We start from the raw sequence: 23742 nt of genomic DNA on the forward strand, positions 1-23742 counted from the left end.
TTGCCAAGCTCATTCATCGCTATGATTAGTGCCTAGATTTGAATGGCGACTGTGTTGAGAAGTGGTATTTGGGTGTGGCTTTCAACTGCATATGGTAAATGTTTTCTCCTATACTTTGTTCATTTTTAATTCCAAAACGTAATCTACTTTCTGGATAACCCTCATATATAGCAGATCTTCAGAAGTGATATTTCAGTTGTCCAAAAAGAACAACATCTACTCTTCCATAAAATATATTGCTTTTAAATCATACTCTCAAGAGACCATGTATAAGTCAATGTCATGAGTAGATTAAGAGCAGATTTGGAGACCAAGAATAATAGATTTTGCTATGACCAATTGAAGTTGAGTGTAAAGCTTAGGGACATGTAACACTCCTTTTTAAAAATGTATAGAAGAAACAGATTTAGGTAAAGCTGAAGAACATATTTTATTTGAGGGATTTTTGTGTAAATTACATTAATGATTTCTGCCTCTGTTTAGGCACACAGTGCAAAGGTAGTGACAAGAGACTGAGGCAAGAGGACTTACAAAGCAGGGCTTGGTAACAGAGCAACATTCCCACCCCATTGCCCCCCCCCCACTTGCCCATTGGAGAAAAGGCAGCTCCCCATTTTTCTCTTCTCCATCTTTTGTTTTAGCCCAATTAGCATTCAGCAGCATTATGGGAGTTCCCAAAGAATGCGGCATGCCCATGATTTTGAGCATCTGAAATGGAATGGTGTGACAGCAACCATTCTTAATAGGGCTTTACTGCATAAGCTTCACAAGGCTTGACAGCTGCTCTAGAAGCCTCTCAAGGCCCCTATTAAAAATGGCACTACTGTAAAAGGTGAAAGATTTATACGATCTGAAGAGAAACCAGAGTATAGGTATAGAAAAGAAGAAAATCCTAGCCTTAGAAGGGGAAGGCTTACGACGGGGGTGGCAAAGCTACCTATGGAAGATAGAAAAAAAGTTTTTAAAAAACCATTTTATAAGAGCAGCATTGATAAAACATGGGATAAGTATAGCAACAGGCTTTATATAAAAACTCCTATGTGGTACTCGCCACGCGAAGCAAATAATAAAAGAGAAACCTCCAGCGGAAAGTGGATCACTTACAAACAATTAATAAAAATCAACAATCAAGAGGTTAAATTAAAATCATACAAGGAGATTAGAGAAATCGACCCAACCATAAACTGGCTCCAGTACTGGCAGATTAATGAAGAATACAAGGAGGACAAAAAGAAAGGATTTGAAATTAAGGATACATTTTGGGACAAAGTTTTACAGATAGACAAAAAACTAATAAAAATAATATATAGGCAATTACTTAACTGGGCGACAGAGGAAGAACAAGTAAAGGAAGTGATGGTAAAATGGGCCAGAGTAGTGGGACACACCATTAACATGAGTCAATGGGAGGAATTACGGACCAAGTAAGATATGCATATGCAGTGGAAATCAAGGATAATTGGTACAAAATGTTCTACATGTGGTACTTAACTCCGAAGAAATTGACATTGTATAATAGAGGAAAAACAGATGGAAAGTGCTGGAAATGTGGAAAGAAAATTGGCACCTTCATCCACATGTGGTGGGAATGCAAAAGGGTAAAAAAATTCTGGTACGAAGTGTATAAAAAAATGAAGAAAATTCTACAAAAACAATTCGAATTTAAACCAGAAACTTTTTTGCTGGGAATCACAGACCCACATGTAGACAAAAATACAGATAAAATTATATTCTATCTCACAACAGCAGCTAGAATTATATTGGCACAGAGATGGAAAATTGAAGAAATTCCCAGTACTGAAAAATGGATTTCAAAAGTATTAGACATTATGAACATGGACCTCTTTACACAAAAACTGGCCCAGGATAGAGTAACAAATAATAGAACCGATTGGAAACCACTGATAGACTACCTAGAAAAAGAAAAAATAAATATGTATATAAAATTGGACTATTGAGAAGCCCAGGGCGATTCTAAAAGGCAAGTGTATGCAATCACAAAGAATAAAGTAAAAGGGAAAAATTAAAAGTGTCACGGCATGGGCTCGGGAAGTAGTAGGGAAATTATAGCAACTATGTTTATAAATTTTATGTGTGTGTGTGTGTGTGTGTTTTTCTCCCTCTTTCCCCTTTCCTTTTTTACCCCGTCTGACCTCCCTGCTCGCCCTTCGTTGTCAATTGGCTTTTACTGTATTAAGAAAAAAGGATATTTAGTTGTGAAAGGAAATGTAACATTGTTGCTTACAATCTTTGCAATAAAAAGTATTTTAAAAAATGGCACCACTGTTCAAGTGCCTCAAATTGTAGTCAACCCGTGTGTTTACGTTCATTTGTTTTAATATACAAGTATATGTGGTAGATAGCAAATTGTCTACATTTAATATATAGAAAGTTTACATTTAATAAGGAAGTGGTCAGGGATAACACATTCCTCATGCTACATGCTTTCATTTGTGGAATTTGTTTCCAAAAGATAAAGTAAAGGTGAAGGTTTTCTCCTGACATTAAGTCTAGTCATGTCCGACTCTGGGGGTTGGTGCTCATCTCCATTTCTAAGCTGAAGAGCCGGCATTGTCCGTAGACACCTCCAAGGTCATGTGGCTGGTGTGACTACATGGGGCGCTTTTACTTTCCCGCCAGAGCAGAACCTATTGATCTACTCACATTTGCATGTTTTCAAACTGCTAGGTTGGCAGAAGCTGGGGCTAACAGTGGGAGCTCACCCCACTCACCGGATTTGAACCAAGCTTTCAGTCAGCAAGTTCAGTAGCTCAGCGGTTTAACCAGCTGCACCATCATCCAAAAGGTGCCAAATTTAAAAAATAAAATAAAAAATGAGTTATAATTGGCAACATATTTTTGGCTAGGAATAGAACTTTAATCCAGATCACAACTATCAAAATGTATCAAATTGGTGTAGTCCAGGGCTTGGAAAATTGCATTTTATAGCAAAAGAATGCATATCCTCAGCACTTTTTGATACCCGTAAAATTGGTTCAGATGGATTTAGTACCTTTTGGAAACCAACTCCACCTTTTCACATCCCAGCAAACATTCTCTTGCAGATTCTTCATGTTATAGTTTAGAGTTCTGCTGTAGCCAATGGTTCTTCGCACAGCAGCAGGCCTTGAAGCTACTTGGTTGAACACACACACAACCCAAATTATGTATTATATTATTTATTGCCCATTACAGTATAGAAAATAAATGTTGCCTTTTAAGCACATGGAATTTGGAATAAAAGTCCTTTAAGGCCTTCTTTTTATCCTGTTGGAATCCCAAATACTACAGCATTATAAAAGGATCTGAATATAACCACTTAAGTATATTGTATAACATATAGCAAAAGTCTTGATTAAATGTAGGGATTAACTTGGGAAATCACACCAGAAGAAAAGCAAAATTAAACACACTAATAGACTTAAGTCAATACATCTAATGCTGTGGTGCTAACAGTCAGAAGATAGGCTTTTCCAAAATAAGTCTGAATCCTAGCACTACAATTACAATGTCCCAGGAAAGATCCATTTTATTTATATGTCTAACGAGTTTACACATTTCGCTAGAGGTTGGAAAGCTTTTGCATATTTTTCAAGTGGGCAATCTTCTGTTTTGCAGTATGAATGAAGAGCCACGCAATTCTCTCTGTTTAAGGATAGGACTTACAAGAAATTGTTCACCTATTCTAAGCTCTAACTGCTATAATAAGGTGGTTTGACAGTCTTAAAATAATCTTATAGCCCATAAAAAGTATGAAAAAATACTTTCAATGAAAACAAGTGAATATGCAATTTTATTGCAAGAAAAATACAAAGGAGAAACTGCTTCAACCATTTGGTCAATTTACTGCTTGCTTAGCTAAGTACTGTTTCGTTACGAGCAAGTCTGTCAACTATATGAATATTTTATTCTACATCTTTTTAACATTTCGAAGGCTGCTGAATAATGCACATCCTTTTGGGCAATATAGTCTTCTCCAGTGTGGGTCGTGGCTTTTGATGCGCTACTTGTGAGGCAGCTGGCGGAAGTTTATGTGCAAACTGTAAAGAATAAGAAGTGAGAATCTTAATGGAAGAATACCCAAGAACCAACTATCAACAATAAAATCCAACCTGGCAGAAGACGTTTATTTATCAGTTTGCATTCAATTTTTTGACTAGTCTAAGAACACTGATGGAATCATCGAAGACATTACCATTTATAGATAAACACCATTAGGGAAATAGCCCCGTGAAGAGAGAATAATGTTAACAACAGGGGGAGAACCAAGCGGGAAACAGATTGATAAACGGAATATAAATATAGAATGAAAAATTGCAACAAAGATACCTCCCACACAGGGGGAACATTTTGTTCCTTTGAATAACACAGGGAAGGGAAACATCAGATGATTATGAATGTAGGCATGCGATGGTGTCTTTTGCCTAATTCTCCCCATCTCAGGTGTTCTTGTTTCATAACCACCTTTACTGATATTTCCCCCTCTGAAGAGCAAGGCCAACAGGGCAGGAGAATAGCTGCCAAATGAATGTTTTCCAATGTTGACTCCCTTTGCATATTGTCAACAAATTGGAGCTAACACATGGCATAGTTCTTGCCTTGACACTCCCACATATATAGCCTTGTAATATCCTGTGGTTCTCCAGGTGTTTTGGACTTCAGCTCCCAGAAAGTCCAGCCAGTTTACCAGCTGTTTGGAATTGTGGAAGCTGAAGTCCAAAACATCTGGAGGAGCAGAATTTGAGAAACACTGTTCTAGAGCAACTTGTGGTTCTCCAGGTGTTTGGGACTCCAACTCCCAGAAGCCCTGGCGAGCTTGTCCAATGGTCAGGAATTCAGGGAGCTGAAGTTCAAAACACATGGAGGGCCACAGGTTGCTCTAGAACAATAGTTCCCAATGTGTGGGCCGAGAGACCTAAAATTAAGTCCACAAGACATGTAGGTGAATTTTTTTTCTTGGTGTCTTCGCTTTTAAGCCTGTTCTTGGAGTTATTTTGGGAGCTGATTCAGAAAATTACATTGGATAGATCACATCAGCTCTAGATGATTTAATATGGTTTTCTGTGGGTAAGCAGATGGTGAAATTCTGTATCAGAAAGCAGAGATGTGGTCTATCTGATGCAATTATCTAAATCAGCACCCCAAATAACCAAACTGAATCTAAAGTTGACCAAAAACTGATTTGTAACTCTTTTGGTACTAATGTTGGAGAGTGGTCCCCGGTAAAAAAAAAAAAAAAAGGCTGGGAACCACTGCTCTAGAAAGTCCAAAATGAGTGGTCTAACTAGTAATGGGAAATAATTTCCCAGAAAGTATATTTCTGTCTAAGGATGCATCTACATTCTAGAATTAGTGTAGTTTGATGCCACTTCAACTGCTGTGGCTCAGTGTGATGGATTCATGGGAGTTGTAGTTTTACAGGGTTTTTTGCATTCTCTGACAATCAGTGCTGGTGCCTCACCAAACATCAAATCCCACGATTCCATAGCACTAAGCCAATATTCTATGATAGTGTCCTTTCCAAGTACCAACCAGGCCTGGCCTTACTTTGCTCCCAAGATCAGATGGGATGTGGTGTTGTGACTGTATTTATGACTTCTGTATAATTGAAAATGTACCAAAACCAAATAAAATTAATTGAATGTCCTTTGAATTCAAACTCTTTTTACCCCGTTATTAGAGGAATAATTCCTTCTATTGATCAGTCCTAAAACACTTAACAGCTGTTCACACAGATTCCACCTTCAGATTGTGCCTTCTGAACTGTCACTCATTCTGAAATCGAAAACACCTCTCACCCTCATTACTACAAATACAAGAAAGCCAGTGAGCGGCAAGGGGAAAGGGGTTAGCTGGCAGGAAAGAGAAGGGGAGCAGCATTTGATGTTTGTAGTAAGGAGTCAAATTAATTCCTGTTTCAAAATCTCAAAGCTTCAGGTCACATACGAGGATTAGTTCGATTTATTCATACTGAGTAACCAGGAAACATTCTGCAGATGTGTAAAATGAAGCACACAGCTTGAACTGTGCCAGAATTGCTACGAGTTTTGTCCCAGCATGTTTTCCACATCCAAAGAAGCAGCATTTCAGTGCTTTGCAGGCAGAGGAAACATTGCATTCTTTATGCCAGTCCCTTCAGTCACAAAGTATAGAATTACAGATAGGGGGGTCAATCCTCGATTTTCCTTCCTGCGCACCTTCATTTCAGCAGCCATTCAAGATCCTCTGCCAACACTCTCATTCCATCAGGCTTAATGCACTTCAGCCCAATTCAGGAGTTAATATTTTCCATTGGCAGGTGTATGTGTGTAAGTAGCATTAAAGCACATCAAGTGCATTAAAGCTTATAGAATGAGACTCTTGGTTTCTTAAGGTGCCACAGGGGATCTTGAATTGTTGCTGAAGGAAGGAATGGAGGAAAGGCTGACCCTTCTATCTGTAATTTTGTAACACACACACACAGATAAAAGTGACGCCAAATGAAAGATTTATGCTGGGATAAGACTTGCAATATTTCTGGCACTACTCCAGCTGTGCTCTATATGTTCTACACCTGCAGAATATTTTCTAGTTACTCTGGTTTGAATGGAATAAAAGAGGCCATAAAAGGAAAAAAGTACACACAATTCTTGGATTTGAGACATGTCTGTACCATGCACATGAACAAGTGTCACAATAACGGGTAACCATTTCTATCACTTGCTGCTGTTCCACACAGCTTTGCTTTATATGTAGTGGTCATTGGCTTAACCCCAAACAGCCATCTTCAGGATGTAGTTCAGAAAAGAGTTCTGACAACAGGTTTTATTAAGATACCCCAAGGTTCTTTGTTGCTCTTGCTACAGATCAATGTGTCTACTCCCCCCAAAATGGTATTTCGAGTAATGTTCTTATATATATAAGAAACTTACTTTCTCCAGTGTGTCTGCCAGCAAGACACCCATACTCTGCATTTTTAGGACATTCACAGAGCTGTGAAGCAAAAACAACAAAACAGATGTTAATCAGGGTCTGGGCATTCATAATACCATTCATGTTGACCTCTAACCTGCATGGTGCAGTAATTCTTCATTATGTGAGGAATTTGACTTTTGTGGATTTAATTATTAATGGATTAAAATTGTCTCTCTAGGTTCTCCACTGCACTGGTTTCTCAACCTGGGTCCCCAGATGTTTTTGGCCTTCAACTCCCAGAAATCCTAACAGCTGGTAAACTGGCTGGAATTTCTGGGAGCTGTATGCCAAAAACATCTGGAGACCCCAGGCTGAGAACCACTGCTCCAATGTGATTCTATGTTCATTTTCCTCTGGTCATGCTTGAAGGCCTAGAGATTTCTAGACAGAATACTTCTCTAGAAATCTCCAGCTCCTCCAACACAATTCTTTCTTCAAGTGGGAATTGATCACAACGTTGTGCTGGAAGACACAGAAAGCCCTAGAAAGGTGTTCTCTCAGTTTTCTTTCTTTCTTTTCTTACTTTCATGGAGGTCCTGTGGAGGGCTGATAGTGGTTACTTCCACTTTGCTCCATAGACCAATTTAAGGGGAAGACAGATCAGCCCTTGTGTATTTGGTCATTGTTGATTATACTGCAGCTACTGGAGGGGTCATCAAGACTGGGCTATAACGGGAGCAAAGAATTAATTCCACGCTTTTCCGGTGTCATTACATGTTGAACATCACTTATCTGGAATTCTAAAATCCAAATTGTAGACAGGAGTGGCTCAGATAGTGACAACTTTCAAGCTTGATAGTTCAGTGTACACAAACTTTGTTTCATGCATAAGTTTATTGAAAGTATTGCATAAAATTACATCCGGACTGTGTATAAGGGTGATATGAAAAATGAATGAATTTCATATTTAGACTTTAGTCCCACATAGGAGCCCCGGCAGAGAAGTGTGTTAAAGCACTGAGCTGCGGAACTTGCAGACCAAAAGGTCACAGGTTCAAATCCCGGGAGTGGAGTGAGTGCCCGCTGTTAGCTCCAGCTTCTGCCAACTTAGCAGTTCGAAAACATGCCAATGTGAGTAAATCAATAGGTACCGCTCCGGCGGGAAGGTAACAGCGCTCCATGCAGTCATGCCGGTCACATGACCTTGGAGGTGTCTATGGACAACGCCGGCTCTTCGGCTTAGAAATGGAGATGAGCACCTACCCGCAGAGTCAGACATGACTGGACTTAACGTCAGGGGAAACCTTTACCTTTTACCCGCATGGGTATTCTGTAATCCAAACAAATTTGGTGTCAAGTATTTCAGAAAAGGGATACTCAACCTGTATCATCCTTACCAGGAAGAACCAATCACATGCTTTTGCTAGATGAAACCTCCTTGGTCAGTCATCTTCAAGTAAATGTTGGCTATTCCAGCCTTCTACAAGATGTCCAGATATTTTGGACTACAACTAGGGCCATCCCTCATAATAGAATATGCTGGCTGGGGTGAAAGAGAGCTATAGTCCCAAATAGATTGTTATGTTGGGAATAGATGGTGTATCCAGTCAACTCAAAAGGCACACAAGTGACAGGAGGGACTGGGTAACAAATTCTACGCTTCTCTGAAGAACAATCGAAGTATACACCAGACGATTTAAGTAAGCCAAGAAGTAAAATGCCCTGGATGAAGCACCCATCTTTCAAATACACTATTTACTATGGGCATGATACAGCAAAATCTACATGTATGTAATAAATCCAAGTAGTTTGTGAACTGTTCCTATTTTTTCTAATATTTCTAGTTTTTACCCATTGATATCTAGTTCTTATGTTGCTGAAAGATGGACCTAAGGTTTAGCTGACCTAGTGTATTGAACACAAGAGAACAGTAGGTCTCAGGCCCTTACCTAATAAGAACAGATATGAGCTGTTCCTTTTTGTTGTATGGAGCTAAAGTTGAGCCATTGACAGATTTTAGTTGGTGTATCTTTACCAAATTCCCCCATTTTAATAGGCCACTGCCTAATGGGAATAAAGTGTTTAACAGGCGTGAAGTTTTGTGCAGAGGAAATGAATGACCTCAGCTCCAGGAATAATGTTTTCATGGTGAGAGGTAGACCACAATAGTTATTCTTGTGTGTGAGGTTTTACCTCAGATAAACATTTGCCTCAGAGGAAAATAAAAAGACCTTTTGGTACTGTTCGTTTAGACTGCCAAAGAATTTTACAAAACACTTGCAGTTCTCCAGGCATCCTTTTTCAAAACAAGAACAGATCTTGTGCACTATCAATGTCAAGTAGCACAGAAACTTTTGCTAAACTATTCCACCTTTGCCATAACTCTCTACAGGAGCAGTTGTAGTTTATTTATAGTACAACCCCACACATGTCTATTTAGAAGCAAGCCACAACTCACAAAATGAGCTTAGAACAATCCCTGCCTTTTAGCATGACCCACCTTAAAGCACTGCTCTTGAAATAAAAGGGGCAGGGGAAAGAAAATAATTTTCCTTTGGCCCCTGAGAAGAAAGATGGAATATAAATTTAAAAAGGAAAATCAAATGATTGAAGAATTTTCTTTTCATATAATTGTAGGGTTGAAAGAGACCACAAGGGCCCTCCAGTCCAATCCCATTCTGCTACACAGGAAAACACAAAGCACCCCAACAGATGGATATCCAGCCTCTACTTAAAAACCCCCAGAGAAAGTGACTCCATCACCCTCCCAGGCAGCATTTTCTAGTGTCGAACAGCTTCTTACTGTCAGGAAATTCTTGCAAGTGTTTAGGTGGAATCTCTATTCCTACAATTTAAATCAATTGCTCCATTGTGTCCTAGTCTCCAGAACAGCAGAAAACAAGCTTGTGTTAACCTCAGTATATCCTTTCACGCCCCCTGCTCTTTTCTAGCTTAAACATACCCAGCTCCCTCAGCTACCCCTCACAGGGCATGATTTCCATGCTTTTGATGGTTTTGGTTGCCCTTCAATGAACATGTTCTAGGTTTTCAATATCCTTCTTGAATTGCAGTGCCCAGAACTGGTCACAGTATTCCAGGTGAGGTCTGACCATCGCAGAATAGAGTGGGACTATGACTTCTCTCAATCTAGACACTATAATTCTATTGATGCAGACTTGAATCACATTGGCTTTTTTGAGCTGCTCCATCACACTGTTGACTCACGTTCAAAGTGTTGTCGAAGGCTTTCATGGTCAGAATCACAGGGTTGTTGTGTGCTTTCCAGGCTGTATGGCCATGTTCCTGAAGCATTCTCTCCTCTGAAGATGCCTGCCATAGATGTGGGCGAAACACCAGGAGAGAATGCTTCTGGAGCATGGCCATATAGCCTGGAAAACACACAACAACCCTGACTCATGTTAAGTTTGGCGTTCAAGGTGAGGTGAAAAGGCGAGACAGATGTTTGGCAAGAGAGTCTGGAAGGGAGGAACCTGTGCTGTAGCTCTATAGAGAGCAAGTGGCAGCTCCTCCCTCAACCAAGAGAGCTATCAATAATACTGAGCAGTATCACTCAATTATCCAGAATACAGCTAACAGCAGAATTATTGAGATGTGAACAACATTTGTGAACACTGACTTTTAAAGAAATGAGACTGGTAATGATGCAACTTTCACAGCTGGATTTATTTTAGGAAGAAAGGAAGTCAAAGAAGTTGGGAGAGGGCATGGCTTACAAGCCATTAAGGTATCTACTTTTAGTTTAATAATAATAATAATAATAATAATAATAATAATAATAATAATAATAATAATAGCTGACAAAACCATTGATCATATCCTCAGCTGCTGTAAGAAAATCGCACAGACAGACTACAAACAGAGGCACAACTATGTGGCCCAAATGATCCATTGGAACTTATGTCTCAAGTACCACCTCCCAGCAGAAAAGAACTGGTGGGATCACAAACCAGCAAAGGTTGTGGAAAATGAACACGCAAAGATACTGTGGGACTTCCGAATCCAGACTGACAAAGTTCTGGAACACAACACACCAGACATCACAGTTGTGGAAAAGAAAAAGGTTTGGATCATTGATGTCGCCATCCCAGGTGACAGTCGCATTGATGAAAAACAACAGGAAAAACTCAGCCGCTATCAGGACCTCAAGATTGAACTTCATAGACTCTGGCAGAAACCAGTGCAGGTGGTCCCGGTGGTGATGGGCACACTGGGTGCCGTCCCAAAAGATCTCAGCCGGCATTTGGAAACAATAGACATTGACAAAATCACGATCTGCCAACTGCAAAAGGCCACCCTACTGGGATCTGCACGCATCATCCGAAAATACATCACACAGTCCTAGATGCTTGGGAAGTGTTCGACTTGTGATTTTGTGATATGAAATCCAGCATATCTATCTTGTTTGCTGTGTCATACAACGTCGTTGTGTCAATATAATAATAGCAATAACAACAATGATAACAACAACAGCAACTTTATTTTTGTATCCCGCCTCCATCTCCCCGAAGGGACTTGGGGTGGCTCACATGGGTACAAGCCCAACAACACAAGTTAAAACACAGAACAATCAATTAAAAACATTATAACTAAATAAAACAATAAAAACACACCAACAGAATTAAAACCAGGACAACAATAATAACTAAACATTCAGAGGGTAAAATTGTGTAGGACTCTGAATAGGTCTCTTAGGAGGTATAAGGGCGATCAAAAATAGGGGCGGAGGAGCAATCTCAGTAAACACTAAACACTAAAACCATAAAGGGTAAGGAACAGTGATAAAGTGCAATAACTGACTTGTAAGCAGGCTAAGGTTTATCATTCCATCACTCACCCATCATTTAAACTTTCCAAAGTCATTTTTATTTGCATTTACACTCTCTGGCAAAAACATTTATATTATGGATTAAAATATGTTCTGGACTTCATCATGAATGTTCCGCAAGAACATTGCCTCAACCAACTTTAGTTTTCAATGGTATTTGGCGACGTGTCAGGTTATTTGAGAATCTCCCTTGATGCCAAAAGCATGAAGAATAGAGTTTAAAGGAAATTCCAGAATTTCAGGGTGGAGCTACTGCAACCTAGTAATTTGAAATTCTTTGTAGTTTCAGAAAAATTGAAACCGCAGCAATTTAGATCTTTAACAGGTGATGCCTAAACTGAGGTAGAACTCAGAAAAAAAGAAAAAAAAGAAGGAAAAGGAGGAGGAGGAGGAGAAGAAGAAAGAGGAGCCATGAGTTGAATCTGTATGTCAGTGGCCTTTCTGAGCAAGAAGAATAATTTGAGCGTATTTGCTTGGTGAAATTTGCTACAATATACTTACATGCTGGCATATTTAGCAGGCATTGCATCCTGGGAGGACACTCTGAGATTATTAAGGATCCCAATATTATACTATGCATTTCACACATTGTGGCAGACAACTCCAGATCATGTGCACATCAAATCTTAGGTTTATGGTATGTAAGGGGACATAAAACTATAAATATCAGTATCTTTCCCCTTAAACCTTTTGCAAATGCAAACCCTTCCACTCTCTGTTGACCTTCTACCGACTGTCGTTGTAAAGTTTGTATTTAAAAACCTTTGAAATTATTCCTTGTGGAACTATGCTGCAACTTCAATGACTTCACCACAGTCGGTGAGATCCTTGACAGTCTAGTAGTCCCACAAAGCAAACATCATTGATAATGAAATGAATGTCACATACCTGGCCATGGTGTTTCCTGGAGAAGATGAGGGATGGCCCCTTGAAAAAAAATGAAGAAAAATATCAAACTATGAATGTCTTCTCTAAAAAGAATTAGATCAGTGGTTCTCAACCTTCTTAATGCTACAACCCCTTAATACTGTTTCTCATGTTGTGGTGGCCCCCAATCATAAAATTATTTTCATTGCTACTTTATTAACTGTAATTTTGCTATTGTTGTGAATTGTAATGAAAATATCTGCTATGAAGGATGTATTTTCATTCACTAGACCAAATTTGGCACAAATACCCAATATGCCCAAATTTCAATACTGGTGGAGTTGGGGGGAGGGGGGAATGATTTTGTCATTTGGAAGTTGTAGTTGCTGGGATTTATAGTTCACCTACAATCAAAGAGCATTCTGAATGAACTCCACCAACAATGGAATTGAACTAAACTTGGCACACAGAACTCCCACGACCAACAGAAAATACTGTTTGGTTTTGGTGGGCATTGGAGTTGTAGTTCACCTACATCCAGGGAGCACTGTGGACTCGAAACAATGATGGATCTGGACCAAACTTGGCACGAATACTCAATATGCACAAATGTGAACACTGGTGGAGTTTGGGGAAAATATCCCTTGATATTTGGAAGTTGTAGTTCCTGGGATTTATAGTTCATCTACAATCAAAGAGCCCCTTGAACCCCAACCAACAATAGAATTGGGCCAAACTTCCCACACAGAACCCCCATGACCCACAGAAAATACTGGAGGGATTTAGGCGAAATTGACAGTGATTTAGGGAAGATGTAGTTCACCTACATCTGAAGAGAACTGTGAATCCAAACAACGATGGATCTGAACCAAATTTGGCAGAGAGATCTTCAGTCTTCTCTGCCAAAGGAGTTCCTAAGACCATCAGAAATATGTATTTTCTGATGGTTTTTGGCGACCCCTCTGACACTCCCCTCTCGTGCAACACCCCCCCCCCAGGGGTCCCAACCTCCAAGTTGAGAAACGTCAAATTAGATTATTACAACAGTAATCATACTATATTCTAGTCGACTATGTATCCATTTTGTCACATCACACAAATATTTATTTTCTGTGGAAGAAAGAATGCAGCTCATGGGCAAAAATATGGTACTGGTTCTGGCACATTGGAAAAGAATTAGTCATCACATCAGACAGTCTGAGAAATAGTTCTCCACACAGCTCTTACACTTGTGTCAGTAGGAATGGTTTTGAGCAAACCAAGTCTATTAATGTGAAGGTGCCAGTCTTCATCTATTTTCCTAAAGGTTGCAATCGCTTTATCATCTGACACCCTCCTATACACCAGAGTACTAAGCTTTCCACCCAGATCTTTCACGCCAGTTCATTTCATGTTGGTGTAAATTTTGTGAATAACAAGGGCAGTGATTTGTTCCACCAATGTCTTACCATCTTTACAGCTTTGCATATTCTTGCCTGAACTTGCTCACCCTTAAATCTCAGAGAAATTAAAGGTCATGTCTTTTAGCACAAACTAGCTGCCATAGTGTGGATTTGAATTCTCAAGATATTACAGTCCTACAGTTCCAACATAATTATCTTTCAGAAGACTCAGCTACAATAAACAAATTCTTTATTATTTATGGTTTTGTGGAGTACTTCTATGCTAGTGAGTTCTTTTAAGCGAAAGCAAATGAGGTTACAAAACTTTATTGTTAAAAGTATCCCTTTACACTGACTCCTCTTTATCTCCTCCTCACAAAATGGGAGACTTAAAGTGAAGGGTGTACTAAATAGGATGGATCACACATGGTGCACATGGTGCACTATGCTTATGCCCAAGCAATCCATATCCTTCCTACTCCTAGGTGTTCTTAAGACACCTGACTGTCATACTCACTGAACTTGTTTGTTAAGCTGAAATACAGGGAATAGTTCTTGGCAGCTAAATTATGATTCTCCAGTGCTCTATATAAAGTGCCACTTGCCCCAGTTTTATTTCCTACTGCCATACAACCACTGGCCGCTCTCTCCAGCTAAACTGCATCTTTGAGTTGAACTGTGAGCATCTCTTGCACTTCGGATATTTTTTTAAAAATACCCAACATGCAGTTTTTTCACACTTAACATGTTCTGATTTATTTTCTTTCTGGTTTCCTTGACATTACTTCCACTGGTTTGCTGTGTTAGTATTATTTTTAATGATAGCACTCAATATTAGTATCCCTCTGCTCTTCACACACCAAAATCTCAGAAACACAATGAGACACGTATAAAAGTGCACATACTTTGTCTTTTCCTTCCCAGACAATTTGGATTTTTTCTCTGCAGGTGCATTTTCCACCTTCTTGGAAACTCTCATACCTCCAGCTTTGACTGTAGAGAAAAATTGTGAGATCGTGCATTACAAGTCTGTTTTCACAAGTAACTGCCCAGGCTGAAGCCAAAACAAGAACAATTCTGCTGAATATGCATTCAGAAACATGTACAAAAACCAGTAATCTCCTTCATATTTAATGCATAACTATAGTCATTACATTTTAAATAAAATCTATAAGTTATAAAATCCATAAAAGATTTTATTACTTGCAGATTTTATTTAATTTAAAAGGTTCTATAAAATTCTATAGACCCTCCAGGACAATTCTATGGTCAATTTTCACTAGAGGTCAATCATAGGGTTAGACTGGAGGACCTAGAGTTTCCTAGAGAGATGCCCTCTCAGGTTTCAAAAACTGGGTTATTTTAATTTGTGGTTTTTCCACCATTGCAGTGGTCCTGAGTCTCTAGCAAATGGGCAGTCGGTATTTTAGGATGTAGGAATGATAACTTCTAGGCTCCAAGCAAGACTTTTTACAAGACTTGCATGGAGATGCCAAAACAAACACCTGATGCCTGGAATTTGGACATGAACCCTACTGCTAGTCTCAACTAGATTAGTCCATTGAATCAATGGGATTTGCCTAAGCATTGACTTGCTTCAGCAGTTATCTTCTAGTAGGGATTACCAACTGGATTTAGGTTCTGATGTACAATGGACATGAGGCCACATTCACAATCACGCTTAACACTCTCCCTTTTGATTTCATGAAAGGACATTTGTGCATTTGTGTTACAGTCATATTAAGTGTTGGTTGACCTGTTCACAATACAGTTAGTCATGGCTATCACATTTCTTTCACATCCCCCCTCCCTGCACAATCCCATCAAGGCCACTGCCTTGCAGTGATACGAGTTGTAATGAGATTTTTGTTTTCTAGATGCAGCTTTCAAGTTGTCACCTCTGCCATCTTCCTCAGATGTGAACAAACTCCATGACAAACAGCACTGAATGTATCCAACCAAGATAATCTGGAAACTTGAAAAGGTAATTCTCATGAAAGCAGTGAGAACACCGATATTCAGATATGCCCTACCAAGTAATTATGTTCTGTTAACACGCCTGTCAATCTGAAAACCAATTAGCACCAATTAAAGCAGCAGCAACAGTTTCAATGTTGAGCAATGTCAGACAAATTCATCTTCAGAACCGTGCAGAAATACTTTAGAAAAACTGTCTAAATACATTACTCTTGCATAGCATATAGATACTGCAAAAAAGTATCTAATGCTATTTAAAAGGGAAAACAGAACCTAGGTTGAATTATCTCATTTTTAATACACATCTGAACCCTGGTTCAATTTGTGAACAAGTTGGTTGGTTATGAACTATACATTTTCGGAAACAAAGTGTAGGAGGTGTAGAAACAAGGTGGCATAGCCTACTCAGTGTGAGTCAAAAAGTTTTTAAACAGTTTCACTGCTTCCAAACAGGACTTGATTTCCTATCTTGCTTTGTTAACAATTACACCCATATGAAGTTCAGTTTGATATCCAAATACATTTTATAATCTTTCTACAGGTACATTTTTAAAGTGTAACTCCACACACACACACATTTATAAGCTTTGGATAGCATAGGGAAGGGTTAACACACTTGTGGTGCTTGTTTTGCCATCCATACCCCTGTTCAGAAGACTTCATGTCACTTTATATCCTTGTGATAATTTTGAAGAATGTGGCTTATTGTGGAAACAAAATTGATGGTAAAGCTTCAGTGGAGAAACCTTTTCCCCATGATAACTCTTCCAGGAATCAATTTCCCTTCCAAGGGGTAGATTTCTCTCACTTCCTGTTGTCTCACTCTCGTTCTGAACTATGAGTCTTTTGTAAGTCGGATGTTTGTAACTCAGGGATTGCCTGTACTATGGATTTAGACTTTACTTTCTTTTTCAGTCTGAAATAAATAAGGCAGATGTCTCAACTAAGTCAAGTCCACCACATATAGGTAGGGAGGCACATTTCCACAACTGGTTCCCTGCCAAAGCTGCCACAATTAAATTCCTGCTAGAGGAATTTAGCCCCCTCAAAAAGCAGAGTGAGAATAATAGTTCAGTAGATGTAATGGTGCATCCCACCTGGATCAACCTCCCTTGCTCTAATTTTGCAATAAAGGAGAAAGTTTAACAGTTCTCCTTTTTCATAGCTGAAAGGAGAGAAATAAAGTTTATCCCCTTAGTTCTCAATCTACATAACATAGGCAACATATAAGATAGTATGTAGAATAAACACAGTATGCAGACTAAGTAACATAGTACGTACATTAAATCTATATAATTTGCTGAATATGCATTTTATTCCATTTCAGCCATGAGGAGGGAAAACTAAGGGGTTAAATGAAAGGCTCCGCAAAGAAAAGCAAGTGACCTTTCCATGTACCAAGTGTCCTTCAGAATGAGATAAATTCAAGGTTAATGGTTCAGGCTTTAATACACATCTTTGCTGAAATTTTATTGGTATTGTTTAACCAGATCTCTTTTTTTCATCAGCTGTTGTGCTTTTCTAGTTTTAAAGGTTTCTTATTTATTAAGTCAGATTTGGATATTCTTAAAGAGAACTGGGGACACATTGATTAAGTATCACAGCATCTTCTTGAAAGAAGTTCATAGCACAAAGGAAGAGTTACAAGATGAGTTGTGTGGATGGCAGTGGCAATTCAGATGTGAAGTTTTATAAAAATTGTTTCAGTGCTTATGAGATTTTAGACACACTGAAAAATCAGAATGCAATTCCTTCAGACTTGAATTCATAGCACAATCAGTAAACAAATGTTTAATTTGTTTTCATCCTACACTTCTGACAAGTACAGTACCCATGCTCTCCCTGCAAAAAAATCTTGATCCTGAGAGGAAACCGGTGTACTAATAGTAATAATACTATTTAACGCTGCTCCATGCAGTCATGGAGGTCATTGGAGGTGTCTATGGCGGCTCTTTGGCTTAGCAATGGAGATGAACATCAACCCTCAGAGTCAGATACAACTAGACTTAATGTCAGGGGAAAACATTTACCTTTACTATGTAACAAAATTTGAAAAAGGTTCTGTTCCTTGTTTGAAAGTGTTATATTCTGTTCAGTTGTGCGATATGTACTTTGAAAGTAGTTATACTCCAGAAACTTTGTTTTTGTGGCTGCCACAAACTATGTTGAATTGATGAGCTATTCACTGAAAAACTATAGCAAAAGGTGCTGCAGGAAGTCCCATAAAAACAACTATTTTGCAGTTTAATAAACCTTTTGCATGGTTTTATAATAGAACTAATTAGGAAATGACATTTATAACCCAGGAACAAAAATTGTGCTACATAGTGTAATAATACAGTAGAGTCTCACTTATCCAACATAAATGGGCCGGCAGAACATTGGATAAGCAAATATGTTGGATAATAAGGAGGGATTAAGGAAAAGCCTATTAAAAATCAAATTACATTATGATTTTACAAATTAAGCATCAAAACATCATGTTATACAACAAATTTGACAGAAAAAGTAGTTCAATACGCAGTAATACTATGTAGTAATTACTGTATTTACAAATTTAGCACCAAAATATCACAATGTATTGAAAACATTGACTACAAAAATGCATTGGATAATCCAGAACGTTGGATAAGCGAGTGTTGGATAAGTGAGACTCTACTGTAATTAAAAGAATAATAATGTTAAAATGAACTGTAGCATTTAGCCTTTAGTAGGGATTTAAACTTAAGGCAAATTTGAAGGTAGTGTAGTGGTCTGAGTTTTGGGCTATGACTTTGGAGACCAGGGTTCAAATCCTTGCTCAGCTATGAAACCAATGGCTGCCCTTGTCCAAGTGACATTATCTCAGCCTCAGAGGAAGCACAACGACAAACCTCTTCTGGACAAAACTTGCCAAGAAAATCCCATGAAGGGTCTGTCACAGGTTGGAAACAATTTAAAAGCACACAACAACAGTCCTAAGCAAGTACCACTGCACAGCTCAAGGGAGACAGATAAGTAAGAACACTTGGATTTGTTTTCTCAACTTTATGTCTTCCAGGTGCTTTTAGAGATAACAGCAGAGGTCAGTGGGAGTTGCAATTATCTGGAGGTCCCTATAGGAAGGAAAGATTGTGACAGTGGGATATTGACTGCTAGGATATTTCTGTTCTGCAGAATTCATAAATACAGTTTGGCACCACTTTTAAGTGCCATGGCTCAATGCTATGGAATCACAGGAGTTGTACTTCTACAGTCATCAGTTTTCTCTGCCAAATCGTGCTCTTGCCTCACCAAACTACAACTCCTAGGATCCCATATGATTGAGTCATGGCAGTTGAAGTAGTGTCAAACTGTATTAATTCCACATTAGCCAGAGAACTGGGCTTTGGGCTTGCACAGGATGAGTGTATGATGGAGTTATGTATCACAATTTATTGCCTGCCAAAACGGCAATGCTACTACTCAGCAACCACTGAGCCAAAGGCAGGAATCTTGGGACTGCTCCTTGCCCTCATGTTTTGGACTTTCACTCCAAAATCAGCATAGACGGTTGACAAGGGATCATGGGAGTTGTTGCTGTTATTATTGTTGTTATGGCTCACATCCTCGTGTGTCCTGCATAGCAGGAGTCGGACAGGATGGCCCTTGTAGTCTCTTCCAACTCTATGGTTCTATTAGTCTTAAAACACAACACAATTGAAAAACTACAAAACACAAGTATTAAAACAAGTAACTTAAAATTGCATTTAAAAAATAAGTAAAAACTGTTAGAAATTGCAACACCATGCAGCACACATCAGATTCAGTCTTTAAAAGCCTGTCTGAATGAAAATGTTTTAGCCTTAGGGGAGCTATATTATACAGAGTGACTGGAGGGCAAAAATAGTCCAGCCTTGCATTACATTGAAGCTGATGCCTGGTACATTTCTATTGTCTGCAGAATAACTAACTGAGCATGTGTAACTTCACAATTTTAAAGTGTGTCGGATACTCTGGATCCTGATGCTGGGCTTCATGCCCTCCCCTTCATTCTGGGAGTTACGCAACCAATTTTTATGGCACCAATGAGATATAAACAAGCCCTTTCTTAGCCATTGTACTCTTGGGGAGCTTCCAAAGGGGAGGCAACTGACTGCTGTCCAAAGTTCTCTAGTAAGGAAAAAGTTAGGAGAGCACACTGGGTCTGCTGCAAAACTGCACAAGTGTGCATCAATGTTGCTATTATGTTTATTTATACCAGGTATGACCAAACTCTGGTTCTCCATGCACTTTAGACTACAACTACAGCCTACTGTTAGGAATTGTAGGAGCCATCGTCCAAAATACCTGGAGGGGCAAAGTTTGCCCATGCCTGATTTATATCCTGCTTTTTCTGTCTACTAGGAGACTCAAAGCAGCTATATCACTCAGCAATATCCAGCTTTTCTATTCATGTTAATGTTTTTTAAAGCAGGGAGGAGATGGCAATGGAAATGAGAAAAGAATCTGAGAAAGGAAATGCTGTACCAATGGAAACAAAATAAATGCACCATTCTTTCAAATTACGCTTCATTTGACCACCTGGATACTAGGCAGTGCAATACATGGGGTAACACAACAGCTACAGGCTGGAAAGAAAGCTCCAAAATAGTCCATTGAGCTGGTTGAGACTGAGCAGGATCCCACTGCTTTCCCATGGTTCTATTATTATTATTATTATTATTATTATTATTATTATTATTATTATTATTAACTGTGCTGTTGAAGGCTTTCATGGCCTCAATCACTGGGTTGCTGCGAGTTTTCTGGGCTGTATGGCCATGTTCCAGAAGCATTCTCTCCTGACGTTTTGCCCACATCTATGGCAGGAATCCTCAGAGGTTGTGAGGTTTGTTGGAAACTAGACAAGGGAGGTTTATATATTTGCAGAAGGTCCAGGGAAAGAACTCTTGTTTGTTGGAGGCAAATGTGAATGTTTCAATTGGCCAGCTTGATTAGCATTGAAAAGCCTTGCAGCTTCAAAATCTGGCTGATCCTTGCCTGGAGGAATATTTTGTTGGGAGGCGCTGGCTGGCTGTGATTGTTTCTTGTCTGGAATTTCCATTTTCTGAGGGTTGTTCAGAAACCACAAATCAAGGAACATGAAAGGCACTGCAAACTAACTGAACTAGAGACGTCAGCCATGGCAGAGCACTTGCTGAACCAACCTGGACACAGCATATTATGTGAGAACACAGATATGCTGCACCACTTTAACAATTATGATCCATACGCATGGGGGCAAATTCAACAAAAAGGAAGAAACCATGAAAATAAAATCTGGCTACCAGTATTTAAAAACTCTAAAATCAGGACAGTAAATAAAGAACAACACTCTGAAAACAGAGGAATTCCAGACATGAACAAATCAGGGACAGCTAACACCTCTCAAGGAGCCCCAGTGGCGAAGTGCGTTAAAGCACTGAGCTGGAGACCGAAAGGTCCCAGGTTCAAACCCCAGGAGCGGCGTGAGAGGCCGCTGTTAGCTCCAGCTCCTGCCAACCTAGCAGTTCAAAAACATGCCAAGGTAACGACGCTCCATGCAGTCATGCCGGCCACATGACCTTGGAGGTGTCTACGGACAACGCAGGCTCTTCGGCTTAGAAATGGAGATGAGCACCAACTCCCAGAGTCAGACATGACTGGACTTAACGTCAGGGGAAACCTTTACACCTCTCAACAAAAGATTCACCCAGGCAGAAAGCAGTCAGGCTTTAAAGCTGCCAGGCTATTCAATGCTAATCAAGGTGGCCAATTGCAACATTCACACTTTCCCCCAACAGACAACAGCTCTTTCTCATACCCTGGACATTCCAGATATATAATTCCCACTTGCCATGTTTCCAACAGATTTCACTTCTGAAGATGCCTGTCATATGTGGGAGAAACGTCAGGAGAGAATGCTTCTGGAACATAGCCATACAGCCCAGAAAACTGACAACAACCCTATTATTATTAACATTCTTTATACCCCGCCTTTTTTCCAAGTGGGGACTCAAGGCGGGTTACACTCCACACTTTTGTTAAGTTTAAAAAGTGCAATTAAAAAGTTTAAAAATAGTGAAATAGGAGAGTGTGGTAAAAACAGATTAAAATAAAATAAATACACTTCAAATTGCCATGAAAACTCACAGTCCCACCCATAACCTTCCCAAAGCCTTCCCCATATTTTTCTCCCACAAAGTGGTTATAAATATAGTGTGTAACAGGCATGGGCAGACATGGGCTCTCCCTTCAGGTGTTTTGGACTTCAACTCCCAGCATTCCTCACGGCCTCAGGCCCTTTCCTTTTCCCCCTCAGCTGCTTAAGCGGCTGAGGGGGAAAAGGAAGGGGCCTGAGGCCGTGAGGAATGCTGGGAGTTGAAGTCCAAAACACCTGAAGGGAGGGCCCAAGTCTGCCCATGCCTGGTGTATAATATTCAAGCTATGTTTCCAAGATTTATATAGGAAGCATGAATGGCTTTTCATGTCGAGTCCTGGCTCCCTTCTCCAAGATATTTATGACTTCTGCTCCCAAGCAGTTCAACTTGGGGTGCATCTACACTGCGGTTTGACACCGCTTTAACTGCCACAGGGAGTGCTGGGAGTTTGACAAGGTCTGCACAAGGCCAAAGAACGCTGGTGCCTCTCCAAACTGCGACTCCCGTCCCCCTTGGCAGTTAAAGCGGTGTCAAAACTGCGTTAATTCCGCAGTGCGGACGCACCCCATGACCGTCTCTTTTCTCACCTGCGGGGGAGTGGCCCCCTTTCAGCGGGGAGGGCGGTGCGGACGCTTCCACCTGAGTCATGGCGATCAGACTGCGAATTCAGCGCTCTTTCCTCTCGAAGGAGGCGGGCTCTCTCTTTATAGGGACGCGTCTCGGAGGGGGCGTGGCTACTAGAAAAGGGGCGTGGCCCCCATTGAAAGGGGGCGTGGCCGAACCCAAAGCGCTTTAAACAACAACAACTTACTTGCCAATCATCCCTAGGACTCACTGAGTGCTCAGGACTACAACTTCCAGCACCCAGGCCACTCCAGGTGGGAGTTGTACTTCCACACTACTTTAATCCTCCCTCCAATCGAACTTTGAACAAATAACTGGGTCAGAAATCCCGCTTTGTTTTTCTCTAGTTTCAGACCGGAAGTGGGGACCATTTCCCTTCCAGAGAGGCTTCCTTGGACTTCATTTCCCAGAAGCCTCAGCCAGTACAGCCAGTGGGAAAGGATTCTGGGGGTTGTAGTCAAGGGAAAACGCTGTCTACTGTAATTCCATACAGGGTTTTTTCTTGGGGAAGAGTTGTGTTTGCCTGTTTCCTTCCTTTGAAATAGAGTCTGCAGCACCTGGTATTCGTACATGGAATTGATTGACTCCAGGAGGGAAAAAATCATATTTCATAATTACATGTGTGGTAGGAAACCAGTATTCGCCACGTTTTTTGGACTACAATTCCCACAATCCCTTGCCACCGACCTTGCTGGCTAGCGCCAATAGGAGTTGTAGGCTGTTTCCATTCGCCTTAGACTCTTAAAATGAGGAGGGTATGCTTTGGCTGGGTTGCTGTGTGTTTTCCGTGCCGTATGTCCATGTTCCAGAAGCATTGTCTTCTGACATTTCGCCCACATCTATGGCAGGCATCCTCAGAAACTAGGCAAGCGAGGTGTGTGAGGTCCAGGGTGGGAGAAAGAACTCTTTGTCTGCCTGAGGCAAGTGTGATTGTTGCAATTGGCCACCTTGATTACCATTGACTAGCCTTGCAGCTTCAAAGCCTGCCTGATGCCTGCCTGGGGGAATCCTT

General features: G+C 40.1%; 1 protein-coding gene across 1 annotated transcript; it reads right to left on the minus strand.

Annotated features, from left to right (window-relative positions):
• Positions 1 to 3774: 3774 nt before the first annotated feature.
• Positions 3775 to 22850, minus strand: dapl1 (death associated protein like 1). The gene is made up of 5 exons (XM_003226442.4): positions 22694 to 22850; positions 14895 to 14982; positions 12629 to 12667; positions 6912 to 6972; positions 3775 to 4040 (listed from the first exon to the last, which is right to left on the minus strand). The coding sequence occupies exons 1-5, from the start codon at positions 22752 to 22754 to the stop codon at positions 3921 to 3923; spliced, it is 369 nt and encodes a 122-aa protein (XP_003226490.1). The 5' UTR covers positions 22755 to 22850; the 3' UTR covers positions 3775 to 3920.
• Positions 22851 to 23742: the final 892 nt, after the last annotated feature.

This window comes from Anolis carolinensis, chromosome 1 (assembly GCF_035594765.1).
Source record: "Anolis carolinensis isolate JA03-04 chromosome 1, rAnoCar3.1.pri, whole genome shotgun sequence".
Lineage (NCBI taxonomy): Eukaryota > Metazoa > Chordata > Lepidosauria > Squamata > Dactyloidae > Anolis > Anolis carolinensis.